The following is a 19,014-nucleotide window of genomic DNA, read 5'->3' as shown; positions in this document are numbered from 1 at the left end:
ATAGTCTCGATTCTGGCTGCCCCCCAGTTTTCACCTTCTAGATCCGCCACTGCCCTGATTCAGTACATTTCCCCACTTTTCCTCGTTCTAAACCAAATGCTACCGTAATTTGTATTTTTTTCATTTTTAATGGAAAACAACAGGGCTTAGCAAAAAGATATTTCTGAACCAATTTTATGTAGCAACTAGATACGTCATTTATGAACTCCTTACCTGAAGTGAAAGTAACTATGTAGATAGAAGGTCACAAAAGACAGTACTGCTAAAGTTCTGTGTTTTTAATACTAATCTTATCTCCGAAACGTAAGATGGGAGTCTCGCGTCTAGAAATCTCTTTATGGCACTTTGTTTTTTGACGTAACACAGTCACAGTACATAAGATACTTGACACAGTCACAGTACATAAGTACCCGCTGGATATTTTATAATTAATTCTTAACGGACTTAACCCAATATACTTAACCCAACAGGCCTGTATCCAGGGGTCTAGGTGGCCGCCCCCCTAAATTTTTGCTGTAACCCCTAAAATTTTCACGGTAGGCATAATGTGATGATGAACTATAATATGGTTGGATCGGGTCCCCCTAACTTTAGCTGCTTCCCCCCTACATTTTTGGGCTGGCTACCGGCCTGTTACTGAAATCTGGTTATAATCAATTCTATAACCAGACTTCAGTAATATTGGGTTAAGTCCGTTATGGATTGGTTTGTATTACTGACAAGAACATAATATCCATCTAAGCGGAAAAGGCTTGGCTTTCGAGAGAAAACTTATTTATTCTGAACGTTTACTAACGTATATGACATGGAAAGAGAACTGTTCTAGCTTGAAGGAAAGACTATCATATACTGTTTCTTGGTGCAAAAATTGCTCATTTCTGTAATAAATTATGGTCATACGAGTAAATGTGACGCATTTTGCGATGCAGTATTTCGTTTGCATCACATTTCTGTGATTTTGTGTGGCAAACTGTGATGCGATACCGCTTTTAAAACGCTGTTATATATATACAGTATATTTCGGGGTACTCCGAAGGTTAGAAAATACAGTTGATACGAAATAAAAGCTGTATATGTCCATTCAATACGTCCGGCAAACTTAGACTAAAGGAAAAAGGATAGTTAATTAACAGTAGTAAAAGTATTGGTGGAATGAAAATGTGGGATGAAACAGAAGAGCCTCGAGAAAATAAGGACTTCTAGCCTTGCACCAGAGGCGATCGCTCTACCATTGATTCATCGTGCTTTTCATATGCCCACTGTTCAATACATTTTATGAAGTACATTGTTCTCTAAACTGAATACTTTCTATCCTCAGCAACTTAGTTCTTGTTAATTAACTCAGTGTTTCTCAACCTGAGGATCGTGACCCCTAGGGGGCACGAGAGGGTTTCATGGGGGCGCGAAGATGAGCGGAAGAGATAAATATAATTAGAATCTAATACCAGAAAATATTTTAAAATATTATTTTCAATTTTGTTCTGATAGATGTATTTTTATTTTTATACATACTGTTAACAACAACAAAAATAGGTCTACTAAACATTTTCAACAGGTACATAGTTGTTTAAACATAAATTTAAATGAAAAAGGTACGATATGGAACTAATGAGAACTGCACATTGAAATACCTGAAAAATACAAATGGTACAAAACGGTGCATATTGAAATACAATTAAAATTGAAAGCCAATGAAATAGCTGAGCATGGTGTGATTTCACTAGTGCCCCAATGTTCGATTCAAGCTTTGTGACGCACATTATCAAGTCATTTCAAATACTCAAAAACTTTTTTTTTTTTAAACAATTGTCCAAGTTTTAAAAAAAATTAGAGTTTTTTTTAATCATATGACAAAAAATTAAGAGAGTTACGAAGTTTTAAAATTTTCAAATGGCCTCCATTTTGAAACAATATGACGGATCGGATTCGATATTTGTAATATGAATGAACTAACCGAATTTGGTTTTAATCCATTCACTTTTAAGGAAGTTACTGAATCCACTATATACAAGAAATGGATTTCTACTATTATAGAAATACATGGATATTATGAGATCTCTGCAATAGGTATATTTAAAATCCCACACAAGGTTATTACAAGCCAGAAATTATAAGGGGGTCGCTGTCAAGAGGATGTGATAAAATTGGAGTAGTGTTAGGTTGAGAACCACTGATATTAACTAATTAGAAACAAAAAAAGTAACTAAACTGATTCACTTACTGCAGCAAACACCAAACAGTCATTTCCCTCTAATAACACGCTAAGTACTGCTGGTATGCTTTCAGCAAACAGTGGGGAAACTAAAAACACAATGAATATAAATATTATTGATCATGTCACCTGACAGGTTAGGCGCATAGGAGAGAAAGAAAGAAAGAAAGGAAAGAAAGAGAGAGAGAGAGAGAGGGAGAGAGAAAACGTAAAGATAATTAGTAGATGACATTGATTTAAGGCTATATTTTTCTCACTTCTGTTTAATTACTTATTATCTACTTTGCAAGAGTGCTTTATCGTATTGTTGGTGTAGGGGAGTGTTTGGCATGAATAAACGTGTCACTGAATTGCTAAATTATTCCAGTCCTTGCACTATTGTTTCCTTTCGTCTTCAAAGCAGATGGATTATGAAGAAGTTGGGGCCGCGGTGGCTCAGTGGTAGAGAGTTCACCTCTGGTGCTTGGGGTCCCGGGTTCGATCCCAGCCCCCGCCAAGTGAACTTTGTGGTGGACAAACACCGTGTGCGTGGGTTTTCTCGGGGTTCTCCCGTTTCCTCCCACTTTCTTCATTCCACCACTTCATTCATTACTCATCATCACCGTCTCCTTTAGCCTAACCGACATAACCGTGGGACGTAAAACTCAAAGATTTCATTTTTGGATTATGAAGAAAACTAAAAATTCAAAAATTGTCACTAAAGACAATAGGAATTGTACGGAATGATATCCTGAGTTTATAAGCATATATTTTTAAAACTATAATTACAGTAAAATTTTGATAAATATTTTTTTGTTTGCCTACTTTCAGCACCGAGGGTATATTAGCCATGGATCTAAAGTCTCTAAAGTGGACTCCGTTCTATTGTAATGTCTTCACATTTGAGGGCTCTCTCATCGGGAATTGAATCCGGAATTTTGTGCACCAAAGGACCATGCGCTAACCACAAGGCTAACGTGAAACTTCTCTGTATTATAATTCGAGTTGAATGGGACCGAAACTACTTTGTATTACATGGGAAAAAAGATAAAATGTTTAGTGTTTACATAATTTGTACAAGAAATTACCGGGTATTGAAAACTATTGATTGTTGTTGGTTAAGTTGGGATTTAACGTCCGATTCAGCAGCGAGGCTATATGAAACATGAACTTATAGCTTAACGTGTGATCTGAACCACATAAGCTTCTGCCGGGAATCGAACCCTTTGTCTCGCGTACTGGAGACGTGTACGCTAACCATATGGCCACGAGGTAGCTCATAAAATATTGATTGCATTGTCTTTTTAAATGCATAAATTAAACTGTTGTCCCTTGCATCTAAAGTGGAAGTGCAACTTAAATCAACTTAAAGTGGAAAATTCACATCTTAAAAGTACATAATTATAAAAAGTACCTAGAGAAATAGTTTTTTTTTTCAGCTTCAGGAAAAGGTACCAATACTGCATACCGTCGCATACTATCAGAAAAGTACACTGGCTGTAAACATCCATTGCTGTTAGAACATACAAGCAGGCCTTATTCAGGGGTGCTCACAAGGGGGGGGGGCTATGACGCAAACTGCGTCATTGAAATATTTGGGGGGGGTTAAAATCTATATAAATATGTTTGATGAGGGGGGTAAAATTAATCGAAAAGAAGATTTTTTTCATGGAAGAACACCTACGGATAGACAATTGGGGGGTGCGTCATACACATAAGGGGGGGGCACCACTGCCTTATTCCAGTAAATGTTGTCGAAGGGAGAGACTACAAATCCAAAATGCAATAGTGTTCCGCTAGACAGTATTTGTTAAAGGACGTGCCCTAGACAAGAATAATGCACAAGCACAAGTTAAGTTTACCAAAACAACTCAAAATGTTTCAAAATAACAATGATTTAATAACTTTTCTCTCCAAAATGTATGATAATAAAATAAAACAAAAGGAAACAGCAAATTAAAGAAATAATTTATTTACTTAGAAAAGGACTGCTGCAGTACACAAATATTAAAAATATGAACTTTTTCTTTCCAAATTCCTTAGAAGTTTAGAGTATTAATACGAAAATTATTATTACTATTTTACAAAAGATTCCTTTAACATTAGAACATTCCTTGTTAAGTCAATCAATCTCTTCCTGCAGATTGTCGTTCAAAATATCAGCGATTCGTTTTCCAGATTCTCCTTTTAAGATTTTTCTATGATCTCCTTTTAATGTATAAACCGTTGGTGTGCTATCACAAATCTGAAATAAATACAAAATAGTTCATTATTTACGAAAAAAATACAATTATCATTCAAGAGTGCTGAGTTGAAAATCAGTGGCGGTTCTCATAGTTCACGATCGAAGGATCTCAGGGCATGGAATACTATTCAGACTTAACAGTGGGAAATTTTGAAAATTGACCCTCCCGAAAATGCAGTTTTAGGTATTTTTAAAAATGAAAATAGAATTTTCTTCGTGCTTGTTTTCTCTTTCTTATTCTTTTTGTAATGGTGGAAAATATGTATTCTTGAATGAGAGTGTGGTGGCGTAATTTTGAAGCTCTAATGTTTTAAAGATCCAACTCCGATCTAAACACTCTTCTGAACGCCGACCATTTATGATATAAGATGTGTGAGAAATTTTGACAGAAAATAGCACATTTATTCTATTTGCCACTGAAAAAAAAAATCCTTTGACCACAATTCTGAAGTTTTACGTGTTTTAATCCCTGGTAAAATCTGCTCAAACTTTGTCTCCCCTTCACGGCTCTATGAAAATATTGGATGGGGTTCCTCTAGGCATCTAATATTTTCAATGTTTTGTTCACAGTCGTATAAACTTGACAAAGCTGGTGAACGATGGATACAATGTATCCAATGTCTTAAATGGGCACAAGAGCTATATGTAGGCATTGATCCAAAAACGTGAAAATCCTTTATTTGTGATTTTTGCCAGTAATTTAACTCTAACTACTACAGAAGAGTCGAACAACGTTTAGTTACAAATAAATCTAAATTATTTGTTGAAAAATGTTTAAGTACCAGAAAATCTGCATATTTAAAAGTTGTCGTTTTTATAGAACAATATTTATTTAAGATAAATTTACATATGTATGTACATATTTAGATAGTAATCTACTTTGTAGAACAACGTTTAGTTAAATCTACATGTTTTGCAACTTTACGTTTTGTACTAATATATGTTTACACCATGTAATATAATCAGAATAATGCACAGTCTTCTTCAATTGTGGTTTTCCTTAAATCCTTTTCATTTAATTTCCGTCCGATATTAAGACTCTTTACTATCCGATATTGGGCAACCATTTTCCGAACTGAGAAAAAATGCTACTTTGTACTGAAGTGTATGTATCGTTCTTTTAATATTTTATTATTGCTTCGAAACTACAACTTCAATCTATAAAGATAACAGAACATTTAGAAGCGGCTATATCAATGAAATATACGTTAATAAGGTTTTTATTCTTTTTTAAAAAAACAGTATCCGATATTCGGCACCTTTATTCTACTACAGGGGTTCTCAAACTGTGCGGTAGAGCCCTGCACGGGCCGAATGTTTCGGCCCGAGCCCAATCGAGCCCGAACGTACCTAGGCCCGGTCCAGCCCGAGCTAGAAAGGTTTTGAAGATTTTCGGCCCAAGCCCGGCCCGGCCCGATAAGTTTTTTAAAATTCTTGGCCCAAGCCCGGCCCGGGCCCGATAAATTTTAAAAGTTTTTGGCCCGATCCCGGCCCGATAATTAAAAAATAATAGCTCGAGCTCCAATCTTTCTCAAAATTTAGTACTAAATTTGACCTAACCCTCAGAAACATTTTCTAAACTCTGGTTCACAACCTGTCGTTTGCCTCCGGAATGGTACCATTGCCTCCTAGAACTTTGCCTGTCATCGAGAGAAGAAAAACTCCATTCCCTGTAACAAAAATCTAACTTAATTGATTTTTAGCATAAAGTGAAGTTGGCAATATTGTTTAGCGACAGGCAAAACATTCCCACCCCCTTCTTGTTATATTTTGAGTTCAGTGAAGGTCAAGGTCAGAGCTGAATTTACCGCATAATGCCTGCAATCCTCTATAGTGAAAGTGGAGCCGCTAAGCAACACCAACTGTAAATAGCTATTGCATTCTTTGTAACATTTTCACGGACACACTTCTTCAACGTTTGGCTTTATTCCAATTATCGTTTAACGAAAGTCAATAATTATTAAAGAATTGCAATTGATCGGCCCCAACCTGAAGAGAAATCAGTGTCGGCCAGCCCAAGCCCGGCCCGACCCAAAGAAATAGGAGAGTCGGCCCGCGGGCCGGGCCCGGCCCGTGCAGGTCTCTACTGTGCGGTGCGCCTCCGTGAAGATGCGCCGAAGGTTGTCAGGGGAGGCGCGAGGAGTTTAAAAAATATCCTACAAAAGAATATATAACACGCATACTGAATTCTGCACTCTTTAATAATACATAGTGGACTATCCCATTGACTTTGCTGAATATTTAAATGTACCTACCGGTTTTTATTATTTAATTCTCTCTCTGCTCGTATTTTTCAATTTTCACATAAATATCTGACTTATTAGATAATAATTATTAACATCGGCTAATAACATTAAAAGGTGTAGTTAATGCATACAATGGAGATCATCTATGTTAATGAGATATTTCCATTAGTGATTAATAAATGAAACATAGCTTATCATAGTAATAGTCCTTCTTTTAGGGATACATGTATTTATGTTGTGACACATTTCATTTTTGACAGGGTAGGCGCGTTCAGATTTTGGTGGTTGATGGGAGCGTCAACCACAAAACGTTTGAAAACCCTTGCTCTACTATATACACGGTGTATACTTAGATGGCAAATTGAGCAAACATGAACATCGAGCTCTAAACATCTACGATTTGAATAAATACTATTTTGTACTTACTAGAAAGATTCCCAGAGGAATTATTATGCACTAATACCTCTGAATAACGGACATTAAGGACAAGTTTTCTCACAGTTCATCCGGTAATTGTATACACTTTGCAGTAGTTACAAATTGCATAGGTTAATGGAAACATATCAAAATATTGTATTCAGTGTTTGAAGTGCTGTTTTTGTTTTCTAAACAAAGTAAGAAGGGAAATGTTGCTTGTTAGAACTTTATCGTAAAACTTGCACTCTTCCCCAGGAAAAGAAGAGTAAATTTGTTAGGGAAAAGAAGTTTTTCATAGAATTCTTGGCCATAGGTCGAAGAAATTCATGAAATATGCATGCAACTATGCTGTTAAGTGTGTTAAAATATACAATAACAATGCAATAAAAGAGAAAACATTTTCTAACACGCAGAAAAGTTGTGAAATGTTTTGTATGTGAAATGGAATATCAAAAGTGTAGTTTACCTTTCAAGGACTTCCGTTCAGAATGTATTTTATGATATGTACAGTTTATCTACTTCTAACTTTTTAAAACACACGTAGATTGTGAGCTAAAAATGAACACAATAATATGAGAACACGATCTTAAGTATTTCTTTAAAATTGTATTTTAGAGTTGCATTTTGTTTTCATGAAATAACTTACAGAACTCACAGCGATAACGTTTATGTATATTTACTTATAGGGCAATAGGGATAACAGTCCGGTACCTTATGATAACAAAGCTTGTGGTCAGACTTGTTTCAACATGTTTTATTTATGCTGTTAAAGATGCAATAAGTAAGGAAGCCATAGTTGGTTTAAGTGTATTTTTAATTTCTGCGAAATGAATGATAAGTATTGAGGAAATACAAACTTTAAAAAGAATAAAAAAAAAATAGTTTAATATATTGAAATAATAATCGTGGTAAGTTTTGGTGGATATAGCGAATGAAACTCAAATTTTAATGAAGAAAGGAACAAAGTAATAACAAGCTGAAAACTGGTACAGATGTTGGGAATGATGTTCTAAACAACATACTAAAAGTTCCCTGAAATCTCAGGTGACCTTCGCCGCCATATTGGAAAATGGCCACTGGAAGTGTCAAATCAACAATATCCAGATAAAAATAGCAATATCTTTGCTATGGTTGAGCATAAAGAGATAAACTTAGTGCCGTTATATAGAACATAGAAAACACAATATTTGTTTTTTATAGAGAAACAATTTTTCATAAAACGCATACTTTTAGAAATATTTCGCTCTAATCCTAAAATGCCGAAAACTACCGTCAAACTGTTGGGGGACCTTTTATGCTGCACAATATGGAGATATGTTTGAAAACACTCTTATGCAACTTTTGTTGAACGAGGAAGGGTGATTTCATCAATATTGCCAACAAAACGAGGCACCGCCGCATTGTGGTCGTAATGTAATCAATTACTCAATGAACAATTTCCAGGTTGCTGGATAGGTCGGCATGAACCAGTTGAGTAGCCAGCAGGGTCCCCCAACCAAACTCCGTTGGATTTCTATCTTTGGGAGCACTTTAAAGCTATATTCTACCATGGTATAAAATTAATGACATTGGCTACATGAAAAGGAGAAGCGTTACGGCCTGTGAACAAATATAACCAACTATGCTTCGCAGAGTGCACAAGCACTGGATTACACGGTTAAGGATGTGAATAAAATAGAACGGTGGGAAAGCTGAACATGCCATGTGATTGTAATTGTCTCCCGTGTGTTAGCTCTCTCTTTTCCTGGTTATTAAAAAGTATGTAATGTGAGATGTTACAAAGCTTGTTTTTTTTTACTTTATCCTTCAATTCGAAACTTCTCACAGCACATTTCACACATAACATATCTTAAATCTATTCACAACTTCAAAACTGTTGCAGGTTTTGGAAAAATAACCTTACAATTGGGCAGGGGCGGATCCAGGGGGGACGATCGGGGTGATGGCCCCCTAGAAGAGGGAACTTTCTTATTATATATATATATAACCCATCCCAGAGTTTGGAGCACTTAAAAGTAGCTCTAAGTAGCAGTATTATAACCAACCGACCACCCCAGAAGCTCGTCCTGGATCCGCCCCTGCCGTTGGGTTTCACTCCGAACGAGAATGTTGTTTAATATGTCACATGATCATGTTGCCATTTAAAATAAACAAGTTGATTCCAAGATGGCGGACGACAACCTTAAACACGTCGTAGTTTCCCTCCTCCCACCAATATTGATCGCAATTGACTCCGGATTGACTGCATTTACAGTTTCTCAAATATTTAGCCCGGTCCAGATTTTGTATTTCAGTTAACAAAATATCTTTCAATTACTCCGGACATTTGGATTTTTTCCAATATGGCAAACGAAGAAATTGTGGGATTTTAGTATGTCATTTAAATAATCTTTACCAACATCTACGTCAAATTTTAACTTGTTAGTAATTACTTGCTAAGTTCAATAAAATTTTAAATCAGTTTGACGGTAGTTTTCGGCATATTAGAATTTAGAGCTAAATATTTCTAAAAGCATGCGTTTTATGAAAAATTGTTTCGCTATAAAAATATTGTGTTTTCTATGTTCTATAAAACGACACTAAGTTTATCACTTTATGTTCAACCATAGCGAAGATATTGCTATTTTTATCTGGATATTGTTCATTTGACACTTCCAGCGGCCATTTTCCAATATGGCGGCGAAGGTCACGTTGGATTTCAGGGGACTTTTAGTATGTTGTTTAGAACATCATTGCCAACATCTGTACCAGTTTTTAGCTTGTTAGTAATTTGTTCCTTACTTTTTGGTAATTTGACTGCACTAATACTAAGGTAATTTTAAACGAACTGGGAGTGCAATATTTAATTGTATATGTGTGTTACCAACTTAAGTATCACTTTTATACACGTTTCCACGATATAAGAAAGAAAGGTTAAAAGTTTTGGTTTTAAGGATTTACTCTGCCCCGTAATTAGCCTTATAGTATATCACGAGATGCTTCTCTAACTTTTTTGGTATCAGTTTCTGACGTTTGTAACCTAAAAATGATCTCTTACTATCAACAGATGTTACTGAACAATATTTATAAAGAGGAGCAAGTTTAGTATCTATTTTTTCTGGCAAGTTGAAATCTAACCCTCGAAGATATTTTCTCACGGCTTGAATTGTTTTGTACTCGAAGTTTCTAGCAAGAACATCTGTCAAGTTTCTTTCCCAGAGAGCGCCCGAATTCACCAGGAGCTGACTGGGGCTCGTGCCGCACTTGATCAACTAAAACTAAGCATTTCTCGCGTCTCTTATTTCTGAATTGATATCGACATGATGTTGCAATGAGTCTTTATCATTATCAGATTTCTCTTAATTGTCTTGGCAACTGTAAGCGTGTTTGCTGTGCTGATCGGTTGCTAAAAATATTAGCCCTCCATAAACTGCGCATTCTTCCTCCAATGCTAAAAGTCATTCTGTTCCATAGGCACTTAAATGTATTAAAAATACAAATTAAACCTGGAATTTTTTGCATGCTATAAGTATAAAAACTTATAGAATATGCTGAATATGCTCTTAAGCACTAATACATGCTCAAACATTTGAAACAGGTATTTATAAGCACCAAAAACTTCCAATTCGAGCTGCATTATTGTTGTTAGAATCCCCTACCAAATTTATATGTATATAAGCATATGTATACCAGAGATAATTTATATGTATATGTATACCAGAGATGTATATAAGCATAACTATTAACACAGAAGACACCCGAGCCTCATCCTGTCTTATTCAAAGAATAAGTATGGCTGTGCAAAGAGGGAACGTAGCCGCGATACTAGGAACTCTCCCTCCGGGAAAAGCTTTGGACGAAATTTTCCTTTTGTAATCAATCTCCTCTCACCAAACTCTTTGTGGCATTCACTTCGAAAGTTTCCAATTTTGGACAGAATATTTTATGTTACAGAAATAGCTACATTCCTCATCAAAAAATAAGTATATTTGATTGTTAAATTTTAAATGTAAAATAACTAGGCAAAAATCGCTTTATTTGTGATTAACAATTTATAATATATGGAAAAAAAAGCAAACAAAATATGCATTTCCATAAAAATCTAATGTTTATTTATGATGGATATTTTGTTGGTAAGGGATTTTTGTTCACTACACTGTGCCGCGGAATTCTTTTCAAGCTGCAGAAAATATTTTCGTGCTAAATATATATGAACTGAGAATATTTCCTATTTATTATGAAGAGGTTACTAAAACGTTGAAGAAGAGAGAAGACATTTTGTGCCTATATCTTAGAATGTCCGTTAAAAGAAGGGTTTTGTCCCGTAATAATACATATACACTGCTCGCCAAATATGCCCCGCTCTGCTAGACGAAGTAGAACTGTTAGTGGGGATATTGGGCACTGTGCAACAGCCTCCAGTGCTTGTGCCAGTGTACGGGATGTGATTTTGCGATCCGCTGGCACCATAACCATACGCACAAAGCCGTCTGTCCTTGTAGGCAGTTGTATAGTGTAGTTGTTGGCAGGGGCGGACTGGCCATAGTGGCGTTGTGGAGCTTTCCACAGGGGCCGGTCCATTACAGTTTCAACGGGCCAGTAACTCTAAAAGACTTTCAGACAGTACAGTATGACTAAATCAAAAGACGTAGGCTACATCTGTAAAACATTTTTAAAATGTAGGCCTATTTAACAGTCAAAATTGATTCCTTTCCTAAGGTAATAGGCCTCCACTGTCGAATAACAAACAAAATAGGGGCTACTATTTTTGAAAGGGGTCGGTTGGTGAAATTATTCCAGTGAAATTTTCATCCCAGTCCGCTCCTGGTCGTTGGGATGTAGTGTCCCTGCGTAGTGCCTTCCTGGAACTATTGAGCCTATATCATAGGTCATTGCAGATTTTACGGGGGTGGGAGTGTCCATTGACACAAGAGTTCCACGTTTTTTACTAATATATTAATATCAAATTTATTAAAATGCATGCGTTTCTCAAACTTGGGGAGGAGGAATTGCCACCCACCTCTCCTCAAATGACACCCCTGGTTCACATGCGCTTCATATTTTTCTCCACAAGAGAAAATCCGTTCATATTGCGGAGGTATACGTTATTAAGTCTTGTCCGTTATTGAGATGAATCCGTTATTGAGAGATATATGTTATTGAGAAGTGTCCGTTATTGAGATGAATCCGTTATTGATAGATATCCGTTATTGAGAGGTGTCCGTTATTGAGATGAATCCGTTATTGAGAGGTGTCCGTTATTGAGATGAATCCGTTATTGAGAGATATCTGTTATTGGGAGGTGTCCGTTATTGAGAGATGTCTGTTAAGAAAGATTTCATTGTGTTATTCTTTGACTTATGATACCCTAAGATCTGGGAAAAGTGAAAAATTGATAAAGAACGCCTTTTAATTGAAAACTTACTTGTGAGAGTCCATAATCATGTGATTGTTCGGTGAAGTGACTATCCTCGGATCTAAATAACATGACAGGCCCTTTGAACTTCTTAGCTGGCCAATAGCGATGCATTACAATAAGTTTCAGATAATACGTTCTAGCCGTGACTAACAGTTCGTTTTCTGCACATGGTGTAAAGCCTCGGAGAAACTCAATTGTCCTGGAGAGACGGGCATCCAGATTTTTCAGCCTCAAGAGATCTGATTTGACCTAAAAACAAGAAATTAAGAAAAATTATAAGATCAATAAACATTTAAACCATAGTTAATTTGTTGGAAAAATTATTTCAACTTTTTCATGAATTCTAGTTTTACATGTGATTGTATTTTATAAAGTAACAAGTAAATATCTCCCCCCCCCTATCTTAGTGTGGGCAATATTTTCCATTATTCCTTCCGCATCTTTTATATAGAATTCTTTGAACCCAGTGTCTTGCAAAACATTTCCCTATTTCTTCCATTCTAGTTCAAGCATTTAAAAACACTCCATATTATCCCAGAGGAAAAGTCCAAATACCAAAATCCATATCACTAACCTTAAGAGATATGGACAATTTATTACAATAACTAGGATACAACTCCCAACTTTTTCTTTGTAATTTCTTTTCTTTTCTTCTACAGTAGAACAAACATGCGAAGGAGGGTCAAAAACTAAGGTTACAAGGCCGATATTTCTATAGTTTCGTCTGTTATAGTGAAATGAGGAATGTGCGGAAAATTTATTGCATGAAGTTGGCAACTGTGCAGAGTTTCAGCCATCCGCCACCAACGGCGCTAGTTGTAGCTAAACACAAATGTCGACTCGTTTGAAAAACTGGTCTCGCGAAGAAGTCTGCTCAGTTATTCAATTTCTGTGGGCGAAACATCTAACAGCGGCTGAAATTTACCGGTAGGTGGTAGAGGTTTACGGGGAAACTGTACTGTCTCATTAGCATGTGGCAGAATGAGGTCAAAAGTTTGCGGCTAGTAGAGAAAACGTGACTGACTAGGCGTACAGTGGCCGACTCAGCATGGTACCAACAGGTTCGAACAAACCGGACCTCGCTCCAAGCGGCTTTCACTTAGGGGTGTTCGATAAGGCTGAGGACCTATTGAACTTCGGGAGTGAAAATTTATCGAGGTGTCATCGGTTACTCGAAACCGTTCGAGTATTTAAAATTATCGAAGTTTCGAGTATTATCGAAATTTCGAGTATTATCGAAGTTTCGAGTATTATCGAAAGTTCGAGTATTATCGAAATTTCGGGTATTATCGAAAGTTCGAGTATTATTGAAGTTTCGGGTATTATCGAAACTATGAATATTATGAAAATTTCTTGCAGCCAATAATTCCTTCTTGCAGCCAAACTAGTCAGACAACTTTTATCATCTGATAAGTTATTGCAAAGTTGTATTTGTGAGGAGAAAGGATAGGGTGCAGAAAGGGACTGCTTTCTCGACAGACAAACACACACATACAGAGGAAGTTCAATCTCTTTCTGAATTCCAACTCTTGTTTGATATTTGCTGACCACCTATTGTATCAGTGTTGCCAGACATATGGTCTTAAACGTACAAATACGGTAATTTGCTCTTCGTACAATATAGTATATGGTCCAACACCTCAACCATATCAATCATGTTCGGTGTTGGTAAAATTTTGTAGCAGAATTTTATGTTTGAGCTAAATGCATCTTCTATCATGTTTTCTATCTCTCAATGGCCTCTAGTTCACACATTGCCGCAATCAGATATAATAATGCTTTGGGCGTAAACTCCCCCTTTCGCCTTTCAGTCAAATAAATGTTAATCTAATCAGTGGTGATTTCAGGGGGTTGCTCAGGAGGGATATTTCCCCACAAACATATGTATGATCGTGATCATTTTGGGTTACCAGTATTTTTGCTACTTTCACCCTTCGTGTATTCAAAATCTCACGTGGTAGAATTACCATAATTTCTGGAAACCAATCCGGGATATATATTGGGATCGAACTTCGTATTGCAGGATCGAACTTCGGACCTGTTGTACTAGAGACGAGTGCGCTACCACTGAACCACCCTACCCCATCCTCGTTATGAAATTGGAATTTACGTATGGTCACCATCTTAGTTTCGTATTTCAAATACAGCTTTTACCTATTTTGAATACCCATCATAATATTCCTGCTGTATCAGTATATAATTTCATAACATTATAAATGGTCCCACAAACGGTAGGCCCTAATGATTTGATAGGAACAAATACTGATTGTAGACTATAGACAAGGAAAAACCGAATCTCACATGCCAAAAGAAAATTTGAATAGCGTATGAATAAAAGGATCAATAACACATGCTTTAGCAAAATGTATTAAGCTGTTACAAGGTATCTTACTTAACTGACAATAGGTCCAAGTTAGTAGCATTACTATTAGTAATTCACGCACATCTACCATTCCACTATTCAAATACATCAATAAATATTACAAAGAATGAAAATAATAATAATAAAAACAGGATATTCCACTTTGTTCTGGAATAGGCTATAAGAAAAATCAAAGACAGCAACCTGGGCACCCAGTGCTTAGAGCTGAATGGTGTTTACCACGTTATGGCGTTTGCTGATGTCGTAAATCTGATAGGAGATAATAGAACAACAATAGAAAGAAGTGCAGAGGTCATATTAAACGCTTGCACGGACATAGGTTTAGAAGTAAATGCAGAGGAAACTAAATAAATGGAAGTTCGATGGGATCGCAACACTGAAAATTATGGATACGTTAAAATATCAAATAATACTTTTGATAAAGTGGATACTTTCAAATATCTAGGATCAATATTAACAGACCAAACCATATTCACGAATAAACTAAATGTCGATTAAATGGGGAATTCGTGTTATTACCCAGCCCGTCGTCGCGAATTCGGTCAAAGAATTTGAAGCTTAAAATATATAAAACGATAATCATGCCTGTTGTACTGTATGGTTGCGAAATATTGTCGCTTAGTCTGAAGGAAGAACGTGGACTAAAAATATTTGAGAATAAAATCTTGAGACGAATATAAGGACCCAGGAGAAACGGGAATGGGGAATGGTGGAAACTTCATAACGAGGAACTTCATAATTTATACCGTTTACCAAATATTGTTAGGGCAATCAAATCTAGGAGGCTTAGATGGCAGGTCATGTAACCAGAATGGAAGAAAATAGGAACGCTTTCAAAGTTTTAACTGAAATTCCAAACGGAAAACGACCATTAGAAAGACCTAGCCGCAGATGGGAGGACAATATTAAGACAGATCTTGCAGAAATAGGAATACAAAGTAGAAACTGGATTCACTTGGCTAAGGATAGAAGTCAATGGAGAGCTTAGGGATGCGCACGAGACAAGATTTATGGCTGTCTCGTCTCGAAAATGTGCTGTAAAAGTGATGTCTCGACTCGAAAAATGTATATTTTTCTATTGGAAGAGCTGTGTCTCGACTCGAATTTTGTCAGGAAAATCCTGTCTCGACTCGTCTCGTGCGCATCCCTAGAGAGCTTTTGTGAACGCGGCATTGAACCTCTGGGTTCCACAAACCAGAGTTAGTTAACAGAATACTAGTAGTAGTTCGAGCCAAACTAGTGGTCCAGGAAGGGGGGAGGCAGTTCTACGAAAATCCTAAAGTTTAATACTAACACCTTAAGACAAAATCAAATTAATAAACCTAGATTAGAACAAAATTTCGAAGATGTACAAGGAACTAGAAATTACTAGATTACAGGGAACTGGTGCGCCTGGAGGTCACTACTCGAGAAGGCACTTCTAGTTCACAATCTCCTCCCATGATATATTGATGAACATAAACTGTTGGAAGCTGTATGAAAGACACTTGACGCGGTCAAAACAGAAGACAGTTCTCACAATAGAATAATAACACCCCTGGCAAGCAATGTACTGAATTTTACCATCAGTGTTGAGAAAGTTTCCAGCAGGAAATAATGATTGTTGTCGGCTACCGTTAAGAGGAGAAGAAAACTGAACGAAAACGTGAACGTGAATCCTGCATACTTCCAGGACCAAATATATATAGGGAAAATAGTCCTATTTCATATGGAGCCAACAAGAATTAGATTCGCACCCACATCGTCAAAGCGTTTAGTCATACCGCTAAAATTATCCTTTCGGTGGTTAAGTAATTATTTTGAATGAAATAGAAGTCAATAAATGGTTCAGAAAAGTTTTTGTGTCGTTTTACAGTTTTAAGAAGTTCTATAAAACGAACTAGGAAATTGATATTTTAGTTTTTTACGTTATTAGAGCATTAGGAATGAAATCTTTAAAGGTTTACGTTCCACAATTATACTGGCTAGGCTAAAGCAGACGGTGATGATGAGAAATGAATGAAATGGTAGAATGAAGAAAGTGGGAGGAAACGGGAGTACCCCAAGAAAACCTACGCATACGGTGTTTGTCCACCACAAAGCTTATTTATCGCGAGCTGGGATCGAACCAAGGACGACATGCAGCAGAGGTGAACGCTCTACCAGTGAGCCATCGCGGCCTCACTAGAACATGAGAATCATATGAGCCAAGCATGTGAACATTTTTTAACAGTGGCTCAAGTACACATGTATTCTAAGTGTTCTTCGTTTTCCTCTTTGTCTTCACCTTTTCCCATGTTTATGTGGTGTCGGTGTTTCCGTCTTTACTTATTTTTCTTCACTCTCCCATACCCTGGACATCTTCTGTTCTCTATCCTCTCTCCCTAAAATGATCTTGTTTCTTGCCCTTCCATCTTATTTTGGGTCTTCCCCTCTTTCTTTTCTCTGTTAATCTTCAGCTATCTAATTCTGTTAACTTCTAGGTCCCAGCCGCTTCCTTCCTTCCCTAATCCTTTCCTCCTTCCTTTCCCCGGATAGTGTGATCGCCGTGAGACGTCATCCCCATAGATTCCGAAAGCCTACAAATCTAAATTCTAAATTCTAAATCTTTCCAACATAATCGTCGTTCCTTCGTTCTACATGTTCCACCCATTTCAGTCTCCATCCTTGAAAGTTTTTACTCAATTGTACTACCTTAACAGTACTAAATACAGGGCGAGTCAAAAGTCCTTGGACATCCAAACATAAGTTTGAAAATCGACGGGAAAAGTAAAAAGTGATGATGGGAACAGAGGTTTGATGAGGGGCCGCAACTTTTGGAGTGTATGTCATTCATGGCCGCCAGCTTGAAATCCGCCATTTTGGATTCAAGTCACTTTTTTTAAATGGGAAGAGGGGTGTATGATCCCACCCGGAATTTGGTGATCACGTGAGCCACCGTGCTGTGCGATACCGGTTCTCTGTCTGGGTGCCGTCTGTTGTCAGCTGCTATTGTTCGGTAGCCGCGTTCCCCTGATATAAGGATGATTTCGATCTTCTGTTCACGTGTCAGACCCATTTTAGATCACCTGGAACAAAGAGAGAACTGGGTCAGTATCAAGGTAATTTCCCACCTTTGAACATTAATAACTTCTAAACTGTAGAAGATAGAAAAAAAAACAAATTACACCACTAAATTCCTAGCTCAAGCTAGTGTTATTTGATGTTTCATACACCCCCTTCCCATTTAAAAAAGTGACGAATCCAAAATGGCGGATTTCAAGATGGCGGCCATGAATGACACACTCCAAAAGTTGCGGCCCCTCATCAAACCTCTGTTCCCATCATCACTTTTTACTTTTCCCGTTGATTTTCAAACTTATGCAGGTGTCCAAGGACTTTTGACTCACCCTGTATATAACATTTTCTTATTCTATTCGTTCTCGTCACAACACACATCTATTTTAACATTCTCATCTCATTACTTCTATTTTCCTTTCCTGGCCTCCTTGTGATTTCCCAGTTTCACTACTGTGCATTATTGTCGGTCTCATTACCATTTTCTATACAGGATGTTCGATAAAGATTGCACCCTTTCCTTTATTTTTCTCTGGGCGCCCAGTGTGTAGAGAGAGGTGACAGTGACAAGGATTGTTATAAGATACTCCAAGTTTTGATTGAAATACCCGCCGTTCCCAATATTACAATTTTTTCAACATCTCCCACACAACAACAGAGGATATTTTGTGCTGTGGAATATGCAAAGACAACGTCCTTTACTATAGTTCAACGCAAATTATGACCACAATTTGGGGTCGATCCACCTGACAATAACTCCACTAAGCGTTGGTATATACAACTCATGCATACAGACTGCCTATGCAAAAGCACAAACACCCGCCGTCCTTCCCATTCAAGGGAGACAATGGATAAAGTTCAGCAATCCTCCCAACGCATCCCAAGAAGTCAGTTCGAAAAGCTGACCGTGAGTTAGCAGTGCCTCGTTCAGCAGTCTGCGATGTTCTTCTTAAGCATTTGAAATTCAAGGCTTACAAGCAGCAACTTGTGCAGGCACTCACTGAAATAAAGGAAACCTCGCACTGTCTTCAGTGTAGACATGTTGAGAATCCCGAGAAATGTTGATTTTAGGTAGAGGGTAATCTTCAGTGATGAGAC

The 19,014-nt window shown here is 37.1% G+C and overlaps 1 protein-coding gene across 1 annotated transcript in view; it reads right to left on the bottom strand.

The window, feature by feature from the left end:
- Window positions 1-4,138: 4,138 nt before the first annotated feature.
- The window catches only part of LOC145680336 (fatty acid synthase-like), a 63,000-nt gene continuing 48,124 nt past the window's right edge, over window positions 4,139-19,014 (bottom strand). The window contains exons 4-5 of the mRNA XM_081750723.1: window positions 12,504-12,746; window positions 4,139-4,436 (exon numbers count right to left, since the gene is read on the bottom strand). Of these exons, the coding sequence (XP_081606849.1) occupies window positions 4,314-4,436; window positions 12,504-12,746 (366 nt within the window). The 3' untranslated portion in view covers window positions 4,139-4,313. The remainder of the gene's footprint in view (window positions 4,437-12,503; window positions 12,747-19,014) is intronic.

Source organism: Thermobia domestica, chromosome 3 (assembly GCF_964235325.1).
Source record: "Thermobia domestica chromosome 3, izTheDome1.hap1.1, whole genome shotgun sequence".
NCBI lineage: Eukaryota > Metazoa > Arthropoda > Insecta > Zygentoma > Lepismatidae > Thermobia > Thermobia domestica.
This window is presented reverse-complemented; position numbering and strand designations above follow the sequence as displayed.